At 42.1% G+C, this 21,864-nt stretch overlaps 1 protein-coding gene across 1 annotated transcript; it reads right to left on the bottom strand.

Annotated features, from left to right (window-relative positions):
* Positions 1-29: 29 nt before the first annotated feature.
* On the bottom strand, positions 30-21,727 carry myom1a (myomesin 1a (skelemin)). Its single transcript, XM_078287457.1, has 36 exons — positions 21,563-21,727; positions 18,660-18,800; positions 18,320-18,506; positions 18,011-18,168; positions 17,704-17,796; positions 17,452-17,540; positions 16,733-16,777; positions 16,482-16,643; positions 16,196-16,357; positions 15,190-15,331; positions 14,229-14,428; positions 14,078-14,134; positions 13,720-13,844; positions 12,920-13,103; positions 12,224-12,398; positions 11,860-11,981; positions 10,311-10,507; positions 9,864-9,990; positions 9,390-9,574; positions 8,967-9,081; positions 8,370-8,526; positions 8,004-8,110; positions 7,524-7,568; positions 7,071-7,207; positions 6,696-6,840; positions 6,229-6,288; positions 6,045-6,112; positions 5,784-5,909; positions 4,222-4,309; positions 4,056-4,094; positions 3,673-3,778; positions 2,815-2,978; positions 2,577-2,613; positions 2,280-2,302; positions 1,587-1,642; positions 30-1,401 (listed from the first exon to the last, which is right to left on the bottom strand). The coding sequence occupies exons 1-36, from the start codon at positions 21,691-21,693 to the stop codon at positions 1,135-1,137; spliced, it is 4,422 nt and encodes a 1,473-aa protein (XP_078143583.1). The 5' UTR covers positions 21,694-21,727; the 3' UTR covers positions 30-1,134.
* Between the last annotated feature and the right edge of the window lie 137 nt (positions 21,728-21,864).

The following is a 21,864-nucleotide window of genomic DNA, read 5'->3' as shown; positions in this document are numbered from 1 at the left end:
AACTTCTCTAAAGCAAGTGTACCTTTATTAATACGTGTGTCATAAGGAGAACAGACTGTATTTAACTTGTTCAATAGATAAACAACCTCAAACCAAATGCTGGAGGGCAGTGCTGGTTACAAGAGTGGCGGTGGCACGCACATCCATTTAAGGCAGTACTGGTTAACCTGTGTGGCTCCCCTTATTGTACCTGAAACACAACTTTCAACAACATTTTTCTGACAGTGTTATGCTTATAGAACTAGTTCCTTTGACAAAGCCTGCAGACCTCCAAAAGTATGCAACGTATGCAGTGACTAGATTGCATACAGCTTTGAGGCTGTGTGAGACACCTAGAATGAACCAGTTTTGACTGTCATGCTTGTGTTAACACACTCGCAGTTAACACACTCACTTTGCATGCCTTTACACTTTACCTCCTCCACTTCTCCTATGACCTCTTATAATGATTGACACTTCTAGGTTGCAAATGAGACATCAAGGGAACATTACATAAATACACACAGTACAATAAAAACATACTAGCTTTTTAGTGATAGAGACCGAGAGCTCTATTCAGTGGAACATGTCACTTGTTTCCACAGGCACATATTTTCAAAGCCGCACAACACAGAGCAAGTAGCTAGTAAAAAGTTCATGACATCAACATTTTCCTTTCTGTTTTCACAGTACATAACCCTCAGGGTGACTTGTTTTGAGAGGTCAAAGGTTACCCAAATGTTATATTGTAACACTGTAGTAAGACAGCAGCCAAAACAACAGCCTTTGCTTTTTCCTTTTTTTTTTCTTTTTTTTTTTTACATGAAGATTAGTGTCCTAAACAGGTCGACCATCTCCCATGGTTATACATAAACTGCTGACAGCGGCCAAAAGTGACAGAAGACATGTCAAGCAACTACAAGCACACAAATATCCTCTCCGTACCACATTCCTTGTTCGCATCCATGACCAGCAATGCCCAAAGCTCTTTAGCCCAGCACATGTAAGAGGCAGAAGGAAGCACTGTCATTCTCCTCCCAGATTCATCATTTATTTAGACTGCTTTGGTGCACAGGCATGCACCGGGGTAAAACGCTTTGGAGATAGCCCAGTCATTCATCTCTTCTGCTTTCTCTAGTTACGCTGCATCGTCCTTTACTCTTTCTTCTCCTTGCTCTCCTCGTCCTCTGGGATGTAGACGCTGACGGTGAACTCGCCGGCCTCCGTTCCGTACTTGTTCTTGACCAGCAGGGCGTATTTGCCAGAGTCAGCCGTGGTGACGGCAGCGATGGTGATGCTGGCAAACTTCCCGTGCTCAAACTTGAGTGCGTAGTGGTCGTCAGCCACCAGCTGCCTGTCGTTCTTTATCCAGGTCACCTCAGGTACAGGCTCACCCCAGACGTTGCCAGTCAGGTTCAGGGACTAAAGGGGGGAGGGTTTGATTGTTAGTCTGTTTTTTGTGCGTGTCTGTCATACAAAATCGGAATTCAAAACATTTCTCGTCAATGCTCAGAGGCACAACATGCTCAAAGGGACGAGAGAGAAGGAGGAGTGAGAGAGATAAACGAACACAGTAAATCAACAGAGTGAATATCTAATCTATTTACCTTGCCCTCTTGGATTGCAACCACATCTGGCAAGCCTCCAATAACGCGAGCGCGGTCTAGAAAAGAAATGTGAGAGTGAGTCAAGAAGCAAATACCAATCCATCCGTCAGTCACATACTCTCCAACTTGTGTATTATTTGTATAAGTAAAACCAATTTCCTACTGTGTGTCCCATAGACTTAATGGAATCATATAGTAGCACATTATTTACCCGACTCTCAGACATTCAAACAGACAGGTGTACTCAAAGGACTTAATGAGCGACGGATGTTAGATTATATTATAGTGACAGTACATGCTTGTATGCGTTTTGTTGTTGATGCATAAAAATAAAAACATTTAAACCGTAAAGTATCCTCCTTAAAACATTTTAAAATATATATACACAACTGTACTACATGCATCATATTTTAAACAAGCTTCGGTTAGGAATTTCTTCTTCTTCTTTTTTTTTTCAATTTCATATTTCAGAGTTTTGGACATCTCATTCTCCAGAACAACCATTCCTGATGGATTCACGTAAATGAGGTCTTAATATAATGATTACTATCAGAGCCATACATCTTCAGCTCCATTGAACTCTTATTAAAAATTCCATTAAAACTCTAGTAGCCTCTATGTCCAGAACACTTACATAATTTCAGAAAGTGTCCATGTCTGTTGGGACAAACCAAAGTATAAATAACCACTTACTTCTCTCTGCGATTGCTGCTGCCCTAAGGAAGGAAGGAGACACACATTGTCAGAAGCATGTCAAAATGGTATCATAGGCAGAAAGATAACTTTTTGTTTTGTTACCATGCTTTACAATGCCAGGAAATGCATTTTGAGTGGAGTGCCGCTAAAAGGGCACACAAAGTACATGGAGTCTATTTTAAGTTTGTTATGACCGGTCACTATTTATTTGTATAAATATCCTCTTCATTCATATAGATAGAAATACAAAATTACATAACAGTAAGTTCAGGTCAAATGAGTTTGTTTACTTACTTCAGCCTCTGGAATTCTTCAAATGCCTCTTCCCATGCTGCATCAAAATAAATCAAGCATTATTATTCAGTTCAATGGGTGGAACATAATTAACACACTCTACGACACTCTTACACATTACGAAAAAAGGACTGAATGAACAAGTTTATGTGACATGGGGCTTGAGTCTTTCTCTTTTTGATCTAAAGCAGAAGCACTTGCATCATTTGGACGTTATGGATTTCAAACTCTTACTCACCCTGGCCAGAGAGATCAAAGACCCTCTTAACACCGTCCTTGCCATCAAAGATGTCCATGGTGTATTTGCCCTTGTCCTTCTCGGTGGGTTCATTGATCTTAAGCCAGAGCTGCTCTCCTGTGACTCCGGCCTTAACTCTCTCTGAGGCGGCAATCTTAGCATCTCTAACAGAGAGAACGGGTGACACACAGATGAGCTTCTAAGACGAATATGAGGCTGTTTATATACTGATGGTATAGAGGGATGTGATCAGGTACACAGAAAAGTAGGTTCAAAACAGGAAAACAGTAATGCCACCTTAAAAATGAATTGCCGGTGTGTGTCTAATAACTCCTAAATTCTGCATAATCACATCCCTGTATTATGAGGGTTCTGACCTCTGTACACAACCGAAACCATTAAACCGACGGATCGAGAACTTTTTCAGTCCAAGGACCCACATATACAATGGACCACCACTTTTATTTGTCCATGGGACCCCTATATGTGACATTTTATGGGGTTTTGATATAATTTAGTAGAAGACTATACACTTGTCCACACTGCAGGTGAGGAGATAACAGATGAGAGTGACAATTCTGATAAAAAAAATAGCCCAATTCATATATTCTCTCAGTGTGCAATATTTAAAAATATTGGTGAAATTAAACTATTTCTCATAGTGCTGGGGACCCTTATGATCACACTCAAAGACTGCTAGCAGTCCCAGGACCCAGGTTTGTGAGCGACTGCATTACACTACAGAGTTTACAAGAGATATTCAATTCCACGAGGAGAAAATGGATGTGTGTGCGTCAGAAGACAGAAGAATAGAAAATGACGCAAAATACAGCAAGGGAATAAGGTTGATATGCATACTTGTGCAGCCAACCGACGCGCTGTTCTTCAGTGTAATATGTGACAAAGGAGTACAGCATGATGCCGTGCTCGGTGCTGAGGACTTTGATGTCAGTGGAGGAGTTGGCTGCAGGGAAAGGAACAAAAGCGTCAGATAGCTACATTTATCTATGCCCCACGGAGGGCATATGGCTTGTATAGGCAGAATAATGGCATAAAATACTGTATGAAATGCTTTATACTTTAGCTGTTAATATTTCACACCATGGGAAATGAATGAAAAGCATATTCTGCTTTTTTCTATGGTTTTCTTCAGCCTGCGGTCTATGCATAGTTAGTCAGAAATTAAGATACTGATGTAACATTGCCACTTGGTAAGTGTTTAGTTTGAAAGTATTACTCACCAATAACTCTGAACAGCTCATTCATGACAGCCTGGTAGCCTGGAAAGAGATGATAATAGTAGTTCATTTAGTATCCACTTAAATCATCATATTTTTTGCAAGATTAATGGCACAGATCTACACTTTCCATACAGTGAAACTATGAAATGAATGAGATAGAAGTTACCTGCATCAGTCAGATTGAATGTGCTCCTATCTTTGCCTCTCTCGTCCCTCAGCTGGACCTCGTAAGCACCTGCGTCCTTCTTGGAGATCTAGGGTTTGAAGTAAAAGCAACGTTAGTGTCCTCGAGGCAGCATTGAATTCCCTTCTACCTTCGAAACAGAGAGGGGAATCCAGGTAATTCTTGGGACAGATAAAAAAACAGTAGGACAGCCAGACAGAGACCGACTAAACCGAAAAGGCAAGCTTTTCTCCTGCCCAGGATGCTGCAGGCTTTAAAAAGGAACAACATGGAAAAGGTAAGACGAGGAGGACACATGGAGAGATTATCGGCGACAACTTATGGCAGCAAAGTATATGTCCAGACTTTGGGTTGTGGTGGTGGGGGAACGTCCTCTGCAGGTTTCTTTTTCCCCGCCTTTTCTGTTTCTTTCTCTTTCTCTTGCTTAATAACACACTGTAAATTAGACAAGTAGATAAGCCAGTTAATGAAAGCGCTACTGACAGGAGTGGCGATGACAAGGCCGCCTCTCCTGAGCACATGCAATGACTCCAACCCTCTCTTTTATGTTTATACAGTTTCAATGTACAGGGACCTTGAAACATCAATCAAACTCCTCTGGCACCAGCAGTGACTGACAGATCAGCTTTATATCCTCAAAAGCAAAGGACAGTTTTGCCTTAATTAAATGTTTACATATGGTGAATAAGGCAGCCAGAGCAGTCTTATTGAGTACAAACAGTGTTATAACTGTTGGGTACAATAATTAAACACACGGATAAACCATATATTTATACTAGGGATGGGACAATATCGAAATTCAATATATCGCAATACAAAAATGTGACAATACGTATCGTGGGGCAGAAAAATGAATCGTGATATTGGCTTCATTTTATTCTGCTGTAGTAATCACAACTGAGATGGCTTGCCCATCACAATTTCAATTTATTTGTGCTTTGTAATGACATTTTTAAATTGTTTTAAATTGTTTACATTTTAGCAAGCCAATGCCATTGCTAGAAAGATTTGTGGCTCAGAAATAAACATAATTCTGCACAGTCAGACTTTGTTGTCACTGACCTTTTATTTACTACATCATAATGTGGTTGTTTCGAATCGTGAAACCTATATTGTGTATTGAATCGTATCGTGAGATAAGCATATCGTCCCATCCCTAATTTATACTATATGGGCATAAATGTTGAAGAGCAAAGAGTCAAAAATTCATAAATAACCAAATATAGCATATGAGTGTATCAAAATATGTTAGCTTTAGCAAAAATTACTCAGTTGCATCACCTTAAATAACTGCACCCAATATATACTGATTCTAAAGTATGGCATGCTGATTCCAGTGGCTCTACAGCAATACACTGAAACATGAATATTTTTAACAATGTTTCATCATTTATGACCCGTGTGTCAGAGAGGGAGAGCAGGCAGTGAAGCATCTAGTCTAGATCTGCAATGGAAGCATAGCTGCGTTGGAAGCGTTGCTTTTAGCTTTCTACTCATGAGTTGACAATTCCCCACAAGGTGCGCCTTCCCTCTAATGGCCTGACCTTTCCGATGTTAAAGGTCAGCACACCATCCTGTCTCTCGATTTTCTTAGCATCCTCATCATCCTCTTCGCAGTCAAGGCTGTCCTTGTACCAGTTAATCTCAGTCTCTGGTTTGACGTTTCCTATCTGTGGAGTGCAATGATAAGAGAGACAAGGGAAAAAGCTGCATAAACCATATTTCTACTATTTCTATCGTATTGTAAATCAACAGAAATCTATTAATACAACATTCACAATGTACAATTAAAGTACTTTTCTTACCTTGCATTTCAACAGCACATTGCATTCTTGAGTAACAGTGAAATCAAGGTACTCAACGAAGTGAGGACCTGTGGGCGGCCAGTGAAAAGTAATTATTGAAACTTATTTGTGCTATTAGTGTAAAAAAAAATGTAATGTAAAAAGGCATATTTGGAAGTAGTCTTCTATATCTATAATCTCTTACCTTGTTTCCTGACCCATTCTGCCCTCTCAAATTCAGATTTCTTTTGCAGCTCCCTGAACTCTGGATAACCACAACAGCAAAGAACATGGAGCTGTTAATCACTAATTTCTCAGTCCTTGCAATAAAAACCCATTTTTTTATGGTGGGAATTCAGGTACACAGTGCATCAAAAAGTCAATTCCATCAACCATAAAGAAGACGCCATAAAACTGTGAGGAAAGGTTGTCTTCTGCTGCCCCTCCATGGACAGACACTTTAACTGCAGCAACTGCAATACACTCAGCAGAGTATTTGTGAGATGGAGATGGACACTCAAGTCATCCAGTGTTTAGCATTCTGAACAATCCGCAGGTTAACGTTTCTATTCCACTTCCACACTTAACATGAATACACTCACAAATCTGTGTGCTGTTTTGAATAAAAGCACAGTATCAATATGGAAGTAGAAATTGCGTGAGGAGACTTACCTTCTCCAATGAGCACCAGGCTGGTTGTACCCTTGGCCTTGCCGTCCACCAGATTAAAGGTGAAGGTTCCCTCATCGGTGACTTCCAGAGAGTCCATGAACATCTCAATGATGCCGGTGTTCTGGTCAAAGTTCATTGTATATTTCTGCAATAAGGCATACAGAAACCCAAACCCAACAGGGTCAGGTGTAGTATAGGATCAGCTTTGGAAGATGATCCACACTAGATGTGGACGTACAACACAACATGACCATGAGAGACAAATTAGATTCTGAAAAAAGGATTGTTAAGAGTATTACTCCCTGCCTTGGTATGGAAGCTCTACTGTGAGAGATGTAGAAATTGCATTGGTCAGCATTGCATTGGTTCCTTTACCTTTCCCTGAGTAACGATGACGTCGTTGAACACATAGTCCACTTGGCAGGCGGAGGTGCACTTCTCCACCTGGGTCCAGAATCGCACGCGACCCTTCTCAAGCAAGTCCATGGCCATTTCATTCTTGAAGGGAATAACTGGAGAGCATCACAATGAGCATAGAGTGAGATTTATAAGAAACCCTTGTAGTTACAACTCTATACTATGCTGTATAGTTACTATATACATGGTACATAGTGTAATTATAGCTTGGTAACTACAGCATTGCATTGGTTCCTTTACCAATGCAATGCAATGTATATTTATGATACTTGGTGATGAAGTGATTCTGAATTAGATTCTACAAACGCTAACTAAAACTAGAACTTTATTTGATGAATGAAAGCTATATTCTTGATAAGTTAAAAAGCAAATGTGGTGTTAACAAAGTGTGTGATGTGGTAGGATATTCACCAGGGAACTTGTGATCGTAGCTGATGTCCAGAAGACGTTTGAGACCTGCCAAACAACAACAACAACAACAGCAATAACAAAATGGGTGAATGCCATGAACTCTCGAATCTCCTTCACTCAAACTAACAGTACTACAATCTCCTTTAACTGCTTTTCAACCTTGTGTCTGTTTAATAGCTAGTATTTTAAAATAGTTTATAGTGAACGCTGTCGAGAGTGCCAAGGGTCATCTACAATCTAGCAACTCTGACAGCAATATAGCATAAAACACTTTGACGCGACCTTCGAGACAAATACACGCATCCCTATGTGTAGCAGACGTCAGTTTGATGCAGCTGTTGAAACCGGATTACAGACAGGAGTGCATAACACTTCAGGCCCTCCTCACCTCCTTGAGCGCTGACGTCACGCAAACAAATAAAAAGTGAATCAAGTTTCAGACACACAGGAACCGGCCGCGCCAAGACCGGGCTGACTCACCCTCCTCAGTGAGCGTGTAGCTGGAGGAGATGCCGTCAGTGTTGGTGACCACACAGGAGAAGGTGCCCAGATCCTCCAGGGAGGGATCATTGAAGATAGCTCTGGACCTGGAGAGGAAGAGGACACACAGGGAGAAAAGGATCCCATTAAAAAAAATGGAAGGACATTCCGAATAGCGCGGAAGACAAGACTTTGAGTCGGTGTGACAGCTGCTGTGACGTGAATTAGCAAGATGGATTCTAAAAATGTCAGAAATGTTTGCAGCGGAGACAGATTGTCACATTCACATACTAGTCTCGAACCGGAGCAGTAGAGTACAGGGACGCGAGGTGCCCATGCTCACATGGGCAAACACGCAGTACTTACTTGCCCTTTTCGGTGACAATAGTCAGGCGAGAGGTGTCGGTGATGGTCTGGTAGTTCTTGGACCAAACAAACTCAGAGCCAGCGGCCATCTCAGAGCACTCGAAGATCATGGAGATCACGCCATCATCATCGACGTCCACAATGATCTCATGGGTGCCTGAGGGAGGGAGAATAAACAGTTATTGTGCATGGAGTGTGCGTGTGTGTGTGTGTGTCCAAAGGGTTCTTACACATTTTCTGTTTTAAAATTCCATACCTTCTTTCCATTTTATAATACCTTAAATTCATGCTTTACAGATAGATTTTGATCAGTTTTCAATATAATGTATACTGATAATTGCAAGGGAATATGATTGTCTACTAGCCCATTTTATTTCATAGTTTAAGATTGATCTCTACAACAGCTAATATCAAAATATATTGGGTGGCAATACAAGTATATAAAAATGGAAGTCCTGCATCGGTACTGAGCAATAGCATTTTTCTATACTTTTCCCATCTTTCCTGACCTGCGTAGGAACCCTATATGAGTGAATGTATGTGTTTGTATGTGTGTGTGTGAGTGAGTGTGTGCATTACATAATAAATCCCACTCACCAGGGCGAGTCTGGGCTAGGACTGGACCTAAGGCTGCTGAAGGCTTTCCAACTCCAGCAAGATTTTGAGCACGCAGACGGAAGACGTAGGATGCACCAGCATTCAGGCCGGTCACCTGAATCAGAGACGGAGAGGAGAAACAGTTGAACACACAGTTTTCATTATTTCACATGCATTAACACGTGTTTTGCATGCTAAAATGGGGAAACGTTTCATTACTTCACCTCAAACACAGAAAAACATTTATCGCTTTGCACAAGGTTAATTTAAACCGCTAAGTTTGGAACATTTTCATATTTCACCCGATTTTTCATAAGATACACATCGTTCAAATTACAATGGGACTATCAGCAGATCGCACAAACAGCTGCAGAATGAGGAAATGAAAAAGGCAAATGGTAATAATCTACTCATCCTCCTCACCTTCATGTACTTCAGCTTGTTGGCCTTCTCATGCACGGCCTTCCAGCCCTCCTCTCCGGCCGACGCCTCCTTGATGTCCAGATAGTATCCGTTGACAGGGGTGCGGCCCGCGAACGTCGGCGGCTCCCACAGGACCACGACGGAGGTGTCACGAACCTCCAGCACATGAAGACCAAGAGGAGCCCCTTGGGGGAGAAAGGAGGGAGAGAGAGAGAGTAAAGTATTGCATAATATGGGGATTATTTTGGGACTATTGAATAGAACTGCTATCTGCCACTTTCATGTAGTGTCTGCTTAAAAGTAGACACTTCCCATTTTCACATTTAAATGTGTGTGTTGTAGTTTGTGGTTTGGGATCAGGTCAGGTCTGACTTTTAGCCTTTATGTGACATGTGACGGCCAACAATGCCACAAACACAATTTTTCTGTACATTTATTCTGCTTTGGTGAATTTATTGATTCTGACTCTTGTACCTGGAACAGTAATGGTCCACTCCTTGCACTCCAGAGCGGCGCTGGGCAGAGAGGGCTTGCTCACGCCTGCCATGTTCATCGAACGCACCTGGAACTCGTAGAAGACGTTCTCCTTCAGGTTCTCGGCCTGAAGAGAAGCAAACACAGAGAATTAGCATTGATTAAAAAAACTTGTTTTGAGCCGGCAAAACATGAAATCCTATTACTGTCAGCAACAGTTCGATTCCAAAACAGATTACAAAGCAGATGATCTCCTCTTTGCTTCATCATTTGTAAACAACATGACATTAAGGTCAAACTGCCTGCCAGCTTGACAAAATGCAGTCAGTGATTACACAATGTGACTGGTAATAATTCATCCATTACTTAAAAGAAAGCCTAATCAGGCCCAACAGATTCTAGCAGAAATCTGGCCCATGGGTGCCAAGTAGAAGTACAAGAACTTACTTTAAAGGAGTTGGTGGTCACCGCCTTGTGGTTCATCTCATGCCATTTTCCAAACACTCCTCCCTTCACGGTCCTGTAGTCCACAAAGTATCCCCTGATATCGGCTCCTCCGTTGTTTGCAGGCTCCGTCCAGCCTAGCATCATGTAGTCCTTGGCAGCCTCCAGCAGGGTCACACCGGCCGGCTTCTCAGAGACAGCTGGGGAGAGAGGAGAGGAGAGACACTGGTCAGCATTTGTTGTAGATGAACAATTGAAGCATTATGTTAAAGGAGAGAAAAGAATCTTCAGGTGCAGCCAGTCTTGAAGAGGTTTTTGCAAACTTGGGAGATTTTTCTTTTATTAAAACTATACTCATATTTCAGGCTTCAAAGCTGTCTGATCTGGATTTGCCTTGATTTAATCTGACACAGGTGGCTTGGCAAAGATGAGTAAGCATTTCAGGTGAGCCAAACATTGTGCAGATCTTACTGTTGTTTACTGTTAAGCTATTACAGCCATTACAACCCGCTACACTCGAACAGGCAACATGCTTCGGGCATACAAACAAGACATTTTTCTAGGGTTATCATAACTGATAAAGTACTTACACTTCAGACCAGAAGCAGGGTAGCTTCTGAGCTAAGAAATTCCCAGAAGCCAGTTGAGACGCTCATTAGGTTCATGCTCTTTAAGAACACAAAGTTTTAGCCTTCACCGCGGCCATGCACCAACAGGCACCCTGAAGAGTTATCACATGGCAAAACAGAACTCAAGCAAAAACACATTTACACAGAAATCAATAAGAATATATTACCTACACAAAGTAAAAGCAACGTACAAGGTCTAATTTGTTATTTATCTTATTCGCTGATAAATGTAAGACATGGGAAAACAACAAAATGACAAGATCCAGAGACAAGTGTTAGTGGTGAGTAGTAGGTCAGGCAGGCACATGCAAACAGCATCAATCAGCAGCAGTATATAATAGTTTTATATGCCACTTTTGTTTCTGAGGCTCAGTAATGAAAAAGAATAGAGAGGCAAGGAAGGATACAGGGAGCCAACTGTATCAGAGCAAAAGCCTTTAGACCAGAAAATTAAAAAGGCAAAAATAAAAGTGACAGTAATAACTTTATTTATACAGCACTTTTCTTAACATTGTTACAAAGTGCTTAGTGACAACACTGACACAATATGAAATAACTGATCAAATAAATAAATAAAATAATATTTAAAAAAATGAGAATGAAAATAATAAAGGGTATGGTTGTTTGGTTAAAAAAGGGGGAAAAGGTTTGGTGGAATGGCAATGATGGTCATGAAAATAGATGAGTATGGAAGAGTGGCTCAGTGGCAAACAGGAGAAGACTGCAGTGAATGTGAGCTGGAACTGTATAAATGTGAAGCAGGGTGATGCTGGAAAAAAAGAGTCTCAGCAATCATTCCCTGGATAAATAAATGTTAAGGAGAACAGCTGGGAGAATGGGACAGAGGGAGAGAGTATGGCTTGAATGCTACAGACAAAGTGAAAAACAGAATAGGGGAGATGGGGACTGATGGAGGCACTCACCGATGGCGGCCTTCACCACGACAGCATCAGAGTCGGGGGAGCTCTGGCTGTATCCGGCAGCGTTGACTGCCTTCACCTTAAACACATAGTTTACTCCGGTACTCAGGCCATGGCACACAAACCTGGACACAGTCAAGGAAAAGATATCAGGAGGCTCATATTGAAAAGGAATTCAGATTTGCAAAATACATTACACAAAATTGTTCCCAGTATGAAAAAGACATGTGACATTCAGCAGACTGGAGTTCTAGTTATGCAAACATTTCTTGGATGCTATTTTTGACTATGGACGCAATGCATCATTTTTAAACGTTGAGTAACTTGTGACTTTATCAACCCAGCAATGTCTTTAACTGTAAAGTACCTGGTCTGCTTGACAGGCTTGTTGTTGCAAGGCATCCAGACGTCGCTGCCCACCACGCAACATTCAATATAGTATCCCACCAGGTGTACGACTTCCTTAGAAGCCCCCCAGGAGGCGACCACCGAGGTGTCGGTGTTCCTGGTGACCACTATACTGCCTGGGGCAGAGGGCAGGTCTGCTCAGAGAGAGAGAGAGAGAGAGAGAGAGAGAGGGAGAGGGAGAGAGAGAGAGAGAGAGAGAAAAAGAAAGAAAGAAAGAAAGACAGAAAGAACAAATTCTATGTTAGACAGATTTCTCCATTTAGGCATTTAGCTGATGCTATTATCCAGAGTGCCTTAAATTGAGTGTAACTATAAAATAAGCTTAAATTCCAAAGATCATTACAAACATCCAATAATAAGAGGTGCAATGGTCCGGGTCTTAGTGCCCTTATAATATTTCTGTGACCTTAGAACGATCACAGAAGTGGAAGAGCTGCGAAACGAGACAGAATAACAGCTAAGACCTTTAGAGAGCAATTAGAGTGAGCAGAAAGGGAATATAACAGATTAGGATAAGAAAGAACATACTGTAGAAATAGAAATAGAAATAGAAATAGAAATAGAAATAGAAATAGAAATAGAAATAGAATAGTTGCTCAACAAACTAATGCATGAACGTCCTCAAAAACTTGATGTAGAAGGTTTGCCTGCTCACCTAGTTTGTCTCCGACAGTGATGTCTCCCGTGGGTGCACAGGGCTCGCCCACGCCAGCGGAGTTGCAGCAGCGCACACGGAAGCTGTAGGCTTTGCCCTCTGCCAGGTCAAACAGGGCGAAGCGGGGAGACTTGACTGGCATACCGGTGTTCACCCTCTGCCAGTTGTCTGTTCCTGCAATACACTGGGGTCGACAGAGGGCCGGCGAAATGTCAGAGAAACAGCACGTAACATGTCAAGAGGTTCTTTTTGAATGTTCCTAGAGAAAGTAGACTTTAAAACAATGTACTGTATGAAAAAAAATATCTACCATAAAAAGGTACGAGGGTGCTAAAGTCTCCATATGCTAGTCTTCATATAGCGGTACTTTAATTAAGCAATAATCCACAAGAGGACTTAGAATGATTTTAGTGAAGAGGGTATTAGGAGCAACGCAAAGTATGGTGTTGAGTAGCTCATTGGTTTTATAACATCACACCACTGTATAAAAAAAAAGAAAGAACACAATTGTTCAATAAATCCTCTATTGTTAATTGATAATACTTACATGATAGAAAAAATTAAATGTCATTCTGTCCCCAAGTAATATAGTTCATAAACAGTAGCTAAATGAAGTGGTTGCTAAGCAACAAATAGTAGCAGTATGAGTAGTGATTTTCATTTAGTGCATTAATATTTAAATCAGCTGTTATGCAGCTGCAGGTGTGGCTTATACTGCAAAACAGAGAATGCTGCATCAAAACATTCACAGACAGACAAAGACACAGCAGACACAGTTTGAGTCATCCATCTCTTCTCACCTTCTCAATGTAATACATGACCCCTTCATGACCTCTCTGGATAGGGGGCTTCCAGCCCAGCACCACGTAGCTCTTAGTTGCCTCGGTAACCACTACCTCACTGGGTTCTCCTGGGACCACGCCCACTGGGGAGGCAAGAGGAAGCTCTCATCATTTGGAGGAAGTAATTTTAACCAGGTCAAGCCCTTTACGTTAGGTTTCCCATGAAAATCTAAGTCAGTGAAATGTCACGATAAAATGCCATGCCTCTATAAAACGCTGAACCTCCTGGAGCTTAAAATGTCAGACAAGATGAGCCCTTCAGAGTCTATCCCTTTCCTGCTATTATCAGTGATAATAGAGTGAAAGGTTTTCATACCAGTGGGATCCTCCTCTGTGAATTTGATCATCCCAGTCCAAGGAGCTGAGGGGCCAGCTGTGAAAAAAGACATAGATTGAACAGCTCTGTTGTTGGCTCTGCAGCAGTGTGTCAGCAGCACTCTGATAGCCCCGGTGTGTGTGTGTCTCACCTCTGAGGCGGGCTCTGTCGGAGGGATCCATGGCTACCACGGGCTCGGAGCCACGGGAGGGACGGCTGACCCCCGCCCTGTTCAGCGCCCGCACCCTGAAGACGTAAGAGCGCCCCTCCACCAGCCCCGTGACAGGGAAGCGGGCGTACTTGACTGGGGCGTCGTTACACTGGGCCCAGTGGTGGGTGCCCACCTCACACCTGCCAGCAAAACACACACATACATTAGATTTGTGAACAGTACATGCAATATTGTAACTCAGTTATCATGGAAAACACACCGCCACTGCATTATAACCTTCCTATGTGGTGATTTTAAGCAACGTCTGTCACACGCCTGAACTTGACTGGTATGTAGTTGATTTGTAGTGCTTTCAGGCTATTTGCCCACACAGTGACTGAATGATTGACTGATAACTATGTAGATAAGTATATATACTGTATGTATATGTAGGAAGGTAGGTATTTTATTTATCCTAGAGGGACAATTCAGCTGTTACTGTGCCAGCTGAGTGGAAGTGTAGAGGAAATTTGGGATATTGCCATATGCTTGCGGCGTTAAAAGTTATTCTATTCTAAGAGGTATGGAAAATAAGACCAATGTTTCCAGGGTTGTGCCATAGCCTAGGAAGCAGATGAAAGTGCATCACAATTTCATCTGCAAACAATGTTTAAATCTCTTAACATGTAACAGTCCATATAAAGAAATTATCCAACTGCAAATAGGCTTATAAAAGGAGCTATTTGCAAATGCTATAAGAAAAATAAATGTGATTTTATATTTTAGCGAAGCCTCACAGTGCACAGTTGGATAATTTCTTTATATAAACTGTTTTCTATTCCTGCGACCGACCAGCACCTGATTATAAGTGGCTGTGCACGGGCATCTTGACTACTCTTCATGGATATGTAATACATGCACAAAATGGTGCAGAACCATGGCAGAGGAGTGAGCTGACGACCTGTCAATGTAGTATCCCAGGATGGAGCTGCTGCCCTCCATCGCTGGCTGCTTCCAGGTTACCACCACATAGTCCTTGTTGGCATCATGACAGCGCACGTCTAGGGGGGCAACGGGAACCCCCTCCACTTCCACATCGGCATCTGGCATAGCAACACACACACACACACACACACACACACCCAAGGACATACACACACACCAAGGGACACACTTGTGAGAAGTGCTGCTTCTAAATCAGGCCGATCTCTATTACATACCCACTTTAGAACCCAGTTTCCATTCTCTGACCTACTAATGGCCTTACAGTATGTGTGGCGCTGCAGCTATCCAAGATCTTGCAGGCAACGGGGTCGTTCACATCGAGTTCACATTCAGGGAAATTCTGACCAAGACCCCCTCTCGTGCATAAACCTGCCGATTTTCAGTTCAAACAGTGCACACTCTCTGTGTTGGCTTTTCTGATGTGGAGACAGATATAGAAGCAACATTCCACAAGAGAAACCCAACACCGTGGGGAGAGGGATGTCACTTAAAGACGCAGCAGATGGGGGTGAAGTCACCGGATAACTCTAGCTGTGAACCGCTCTCTACCACGTCCAACTGTTTGGTGACCTGTAATATGTTGCTCTGCTCTGCACACAACAGTATCGTTCACAACAGTATAATTTGGCACAGACTTGAAGCTCGGTAACACATTCTCCAATACATACTACAGCACATTTTTCACTTTCCCAAAACAAAAACAGAGTCATTCTGTTTCCATTAGGCAACTGAACAAATCCATCATCTCTAAAATATAGGGGATCCAATTTGTTATATTCATTATTCTGTCAACCAATGACGAATTACCTTCTATCCTTTACAAAGTACCATTGTTGGTTTTAATTTTGTGCTACAAATCTTTCTGTAAGAGTAGGAGTCACTCTTTTTAAGTGGTAGATATCTCATTTTGCAATAAGACTGCCATCCTCAGCTGATGATATCCTATCCAGTAGGGGCTTTACCTCTGACAAACACGTAGGCAGAGTAGGTCTCAAAGCCAGACTTGGTGTTGATGCGCAGGGTGTACAAGCCCTCATCTTCCTTGTTGAGGTGGACAAGAGTGAGGGTGGCACGCTCCCCACTCCAGTGGGTGTGCACCCACTTAGAGGGCTTCAAGGCCACAGCTGACCAGTGAAGACAAAAAGGAAAGAGGTGTGATTAGTTACATATGGTGAACTGGTTACAGGCAATGGATTCCTGGGCACATAATTACATTTTTTTTAATCTACATTTTATTTTTCCACTTACAGTTTCTGTACCACACAACATCAGGCTGGTATTTCTTGACGGTGGGATAAACGATGACAGTGCAGCCCAAACTCAGCGTCTCGCCCTCACGGCCAAAGGCCACTTCGAACTTGTCAATGATGGTCGCCTCAAAGGTAACACCATGTTCAGCGCAGAAACCATCTGCGGGAATGAAAGAAAAAAAATATGTGTGTGTTTGAAAACATTAAGTTCTATTTGAGAGCTAAATAAAAATCTTAACATTGACTCACGTGGTTTAGGATCAAGAGGACCTGCTTCCTCGCCCTCCTGGAACCCTGCAGAGAAATATCTGAGTCAGTGACCTTGCTGTAACAGTAACATGAGAGATCTATCATATATACACTACCAGTCAAAAGTTTGGACACACGCATTTTTCTTTATTTTTACTGTTTTTCACATTTTAGAATAATAGTAAAGACATCAAAACTATGAAATAACACAAATGGAATTATGCAGTGACCAAAAAAGTGTTAAACGAATCAAAACTATCTTATATTTTAGATTCTTTATAGTAGCCGCCCTTTGTCTTGATGGAAAGGCAAAGGCTTTGGAAAGAAATTCATACATAGGCATCAACTTCATGATTTATATTTGTCTCAAAAACAAATTTCAAGCATTTAAGCATAAGCCTTTAGATCAAAATGGCTTTAAGATAAAGAAAAACATAGTACATTCAATCAGGTGTGTCCAAACTTTTGACTGGTAGTGTATGTTTGACAATAATGAAATATGATGCACAAAAATAACTCTTTCACTTATCATACTTGAGTATGATTTTTCTAATTGGTTTGTAGTCCAGTGTAGCAGAGTAAGACAAATACACCGTCTGTCTCAGCCTTAGGACTCTCTAATGCTATTTGACTCCTATACTATATGAAGCACTGGGGGACGGGAACTGCTGCAGAGAAGGAAGGAGCAATAATCAGTCAGGAAAAGGAGAGTTACCTACTTTTGACAACAATAGTAGCCACAGAAGAAGCCTCTCCCTTCACATTGAGGACAGAGGCATAATACTGAGCAGTGTCGAAGAAATCACAGCTGAAAGTAAAATATGCAGACATGATTAATTATTCCTTCTGTATGAGTATTTGGCACTCTGCAGGGGGTTTTCCATAAATATTTACACTGTAAAATATACAATTTGTTGTAAAACTGCATGTTGAATCCTGACAAAGGCTCTGTGGGCTGAACGGTTACCTACTTCTTGATCTCCAGGGAGTGCATGTTGTAATTGCTCTCGACTGTGTACTTCTCGGGGTGGGCCTTGGCATCAATGAGCACATTGTTTTTGTACCTTGAAGACAACAGAGAGACAGCTGATTTATTTTGTCCGTTGACTTCAAAGTCTGTAATTGTACAAAGGACTTGGTGTTCATGTTGCAACTGTGGAAAAAAACTTGGCTGATGATGAGAGCTTTGGACGGTAAATGGCTGATTCCCCATCGTCAGCCTCAATTTCTTGTGAATCAGAGAGGGACGAGGATCAGTGAACTTGGAACATTTCTCACCAGGCGATCCTGGGTTTGGGCCACCCGGCCACGGTGCAGTGCAGCTTGACAGTCTTGCCCTCCCAGACAGTCTGTCCACGGGGCTTGACAATAAACTCTGGAGGGTGGGTCAGGCTGTCTGGGTTCATCTTCTTACGAAACTCTGCCCACTCATCCATCTGTGGGATGATAGGTAGTGAGGGGTAAACCCATGCTGTTTGTTTTAGTATTTGAGGGCTTGGTATAGCAGAACATTTGCATATAGGACATTAGACTACTTGAAATTGGACATCACAAGCCCACAAAGCCCAAGCAATGACCAGTATTTACCGTCCTGCCCAGTGCCAGGCGTTCAGCAGATTCCCTGACGTGCGTCGTCCTGGTTCTCTTCTCCACCCGGACCTCCATGGCCTCCCTGGCCTCCCTGACAAACAGGTTCCTCATGGCCACGTAGTTAACCCCCTCCTCCCTGACCTCCTCATCCTGGGCCTCCATCAGCCCCCGGACTACTTCATGACTGGAACACAACAAGCCGCCAAGGTGTGAGAACGACTTTGGTTTACAGCGAAACAGGAAAACGTCTTAGAAATATGGTCACTGTTGGTAACTGTAATCACAAAATTGGCATCACTGATAGATTATCCCTTCCACATGCAGCTTCCTCACTCACTTGGCTCTAAATACAGGAACGACATAGCCGATGACTTCGCAGTCGGTGTCCATGGCCAGGTAGGTGCGCTTGGCTCTCTTGGGTAGTGGGCTCAGTTTGACCACCTCCTGCCCCTTCGCTGTCTTCACAGAGACCTTCAGGCTGAGCGGCAAGAGACAAGACTCACATCACTCGCATTACAAACTCAGAGTTGAAACAGTACCAGGGGCCAAATAGCATTTCCAAATACTTCTTATGATTTATTTTATGCAACTAAAATGCCAGATTATATCTTAATTTAATATACCGTTCTGTGACTAATAATTGGCACGAGTTAAATGCCCCAATGCAGTCGATTCCACTCATCCGGTACTCTAAGCATATAAAACAAACACTATAAATTACTTGCAACTACTATTTGACCCAGTTCTGGTACTAATTAGTGAGGAGCTTTGGATAGATTTGTAAAACCTGAAAAAGGAGGATAAGAAGCATTTTACTCTTGCATGCAGTTTGAAATTTAAATGACTTCGTCCTGGAATTGAAATATTCTGTATGTTCGCTTTGGTTGTCGCCCACATCGTCTGTGGTGATAAAAACAATTGATGATAAAAGATAAACATGGAGCAAAAAGTTGATGGGCAACTGCAATCTAACAATAACGACCAAGATGCTTCACTTGGCATGAAACACACTGCCTCTACAGTTATAAAAGTTATAATAAATGTGCCTGTTACATAAAGATAGATTGAGAATGACACCTGGTCCAGTTAGTCAGAAAAGGAAGATGTATTTCTGCCAACCTTCTAGGACTCTGAGCCGTACTACATTCTGACTAATGTACCTACCAGCCTCTCAGGCCTTCCTATTGTCAGCTTGGTTTATAAATAGTTACAACCGGAACTGTTGGATGGCAGCGGGGCGGCAAGGTTCATTTTAGAGCCTCTGCATTCACTCATAATGTCTGCTAAGCCTGCCCTAGTCTCTGTTTGTCTGGCCTAGAGGAGTAGTGGCGTAACATGTCTTTGAAAAGCTCTATTCCACACTGGAGAGGGAAGATCGGGTCACAGGAACGGGCTGAATGCACAGCAGAGACAGACAGACAGACAGATGGAGAGAAAGCCTCACAGAGGATTTCTGCAGTGTCAAGAACTTATTTCAACTGCTGACTCACCAGGTGTGTTGTGAGAAAGCCTTTGGTGCAGTGTAAAAGAAAGTCATGGGTATAAAAAGTTTTAGCGCTGACAAAGTGCTCGATCCCTCCGAGCCTGTGAAGCTACACGCAAAGTTTAAGATCAATGTATTTGCAATTGATCATTTATAGCAGAAACAAGTTAAAAGTACAGATTCTTAAACAATCAGGAGAAAAATCTAATGGGATACTACTAGCGGAATCACTCAGTGAGTAATTAGCTTTGCTAGAAAATGAGGATACTGGATAAAGTTGCTTCTAAACAAAACAGGCAACTATCAAACTGTTGTGACAGTCATTGTACAACATTTTACATTTTCATGACTTCCATACAGTGTCTGTACAGTTGGCCAAATGGCAACTACTCAGATCCAGCCAACAGAAATAGCCCCGCTGTCCATGAATATGCCTGGCAGCCACTCACTACAGCTCAAATTCCTTCCCTGACCCCATTTATAAAGTATATCACGCTTCCAGCAAGTACAGTGAGACCGGCAGCTTGAAGGACAAAGGCACGCTGGCCATATTACATGCTGACAAATGTTAGTGACACAACGGGACACAGTATGCCCAACATATGTAAGGCGTTGCGTTTGGCAGGCTTTGATTTTGGACTCCCTTTGATGCGCAGTACCCCCTTTTACACACTCCCTATTCCAGGCTTTGATCACACTTTGATCAAGCCTCATTTACTTCCAGCAACATAATCACAAAAATCCATCGAAAATGAAATGAAATGGAAAAACAGCATGACAATGAAGGGATTGTTGACCAATACAGCCACATCTAACCACTCGCAAAAGTTCGAGTAACGTTTGTTCAAGGTTTTCCACTTAGTGTCTGGAAACATGGGGACTGTACCAATAACAAGAGGCTTTTGGCTCTGCGGCAGACTTATGGTATAAAGTCAAGGCTGGGTGAAATGTGGGTATTATCGGATAATCCTAATCTGATATCCAATTACTTTTTGCAGCTCTGTGACTACGTACATCCAATAGTTTAAAACATGACATGAGCCCTAAGAAGACTAAAGTGTGTTCTCATGAAAATGGGTTATGATCTTTAAGACATGATGCTTATTTACACAGCAAATTTGCATTAAATCTATGTACAGAATACATATTACTGAAATCATAAAAACAGAATTAACTGAACAAAACAGTGATAATACACATATAACAATGAAAAGTCCAAAGAATGTTCATCATCATACTTTCATGTCTTCACACTGAAAGTATGACTGATGAGTAACACTTTCTGCACTAATCACCATTCAAGTCAAAGCAGTGGAAATCCATCAGCTGCGAAGCACTAGAGTGAGAGCAGCTCTCCTACTTCAATAAATCAACCGTAGCAGGATTAAACGCAAAAATATTGCACTTCACTGCATACACACATTACGCTTGTTATGTACTTTTAAGCACAACTAGGGAAGGTGAAGACCAGCAGAGAGATGATAAAAAAACACACCTGGAGATGCATGCTTTAGCTCTCCCACTGCTCCACACACTTCACTCCAGACCAGGGCCAAGCACATTATTCTGCTGTTGAATATTTGAAAGAGGTCTGCTTGGTTTCATTCACCTTGCATCACTTCTGAGGCTGTATATGGAAGTGACAGGTTACACCAAGAGAGCCTCATTTTTTTTGTTGTTGTCGTTTGTTTTCAAATATCAACCATTTCGGATAAGTATTTTGGACCCCGGTCTGCTTCACTCCCTTATCCTCTTACCCATGGCTGCTCCTGTGAGTCTGCTGGCTAACAGAAGACCTGCTGCTGAGGTAATAGCTGCTCTCATAGTGATGCTGCTGCTCCTGCTGTTGATGCTGCTGCTTCTGCGACAGATGTAACGCTGCTGACATCCTGAGGGCCACTCCGCCAACTTACAATGTCAGATTGTCCTTTACCTTACCAGTTCTGCAAGTCAATCTCATTGTTATTATTACAGATTGATTTCTTAGGTTAGGGGGGGTTGGTTTGGTTTAGTTGGGAGTTGGTGGTTAGGTATTAGGTAATGTTGGTTTAGGGAACTG

The sequence above is a fragment of the Centroberyx gerrardi genome, chromosome 13, assembly GCF_048128805.1.
Source record: "Centroberyx gerrardi isolate f3 chromosome 13, fCenGer3.hap1.cur.20231027, whole genome shotgun sequence".
NCBI lineage: Eukaryota > Metazoa > Chordata > Actinopteri > Beryciformes > Berycidae > Centroberyx > Centroberyx gerrardi.
This window is presented reverse-complemented; position numbering and strand designations above follow the sequence as displayed.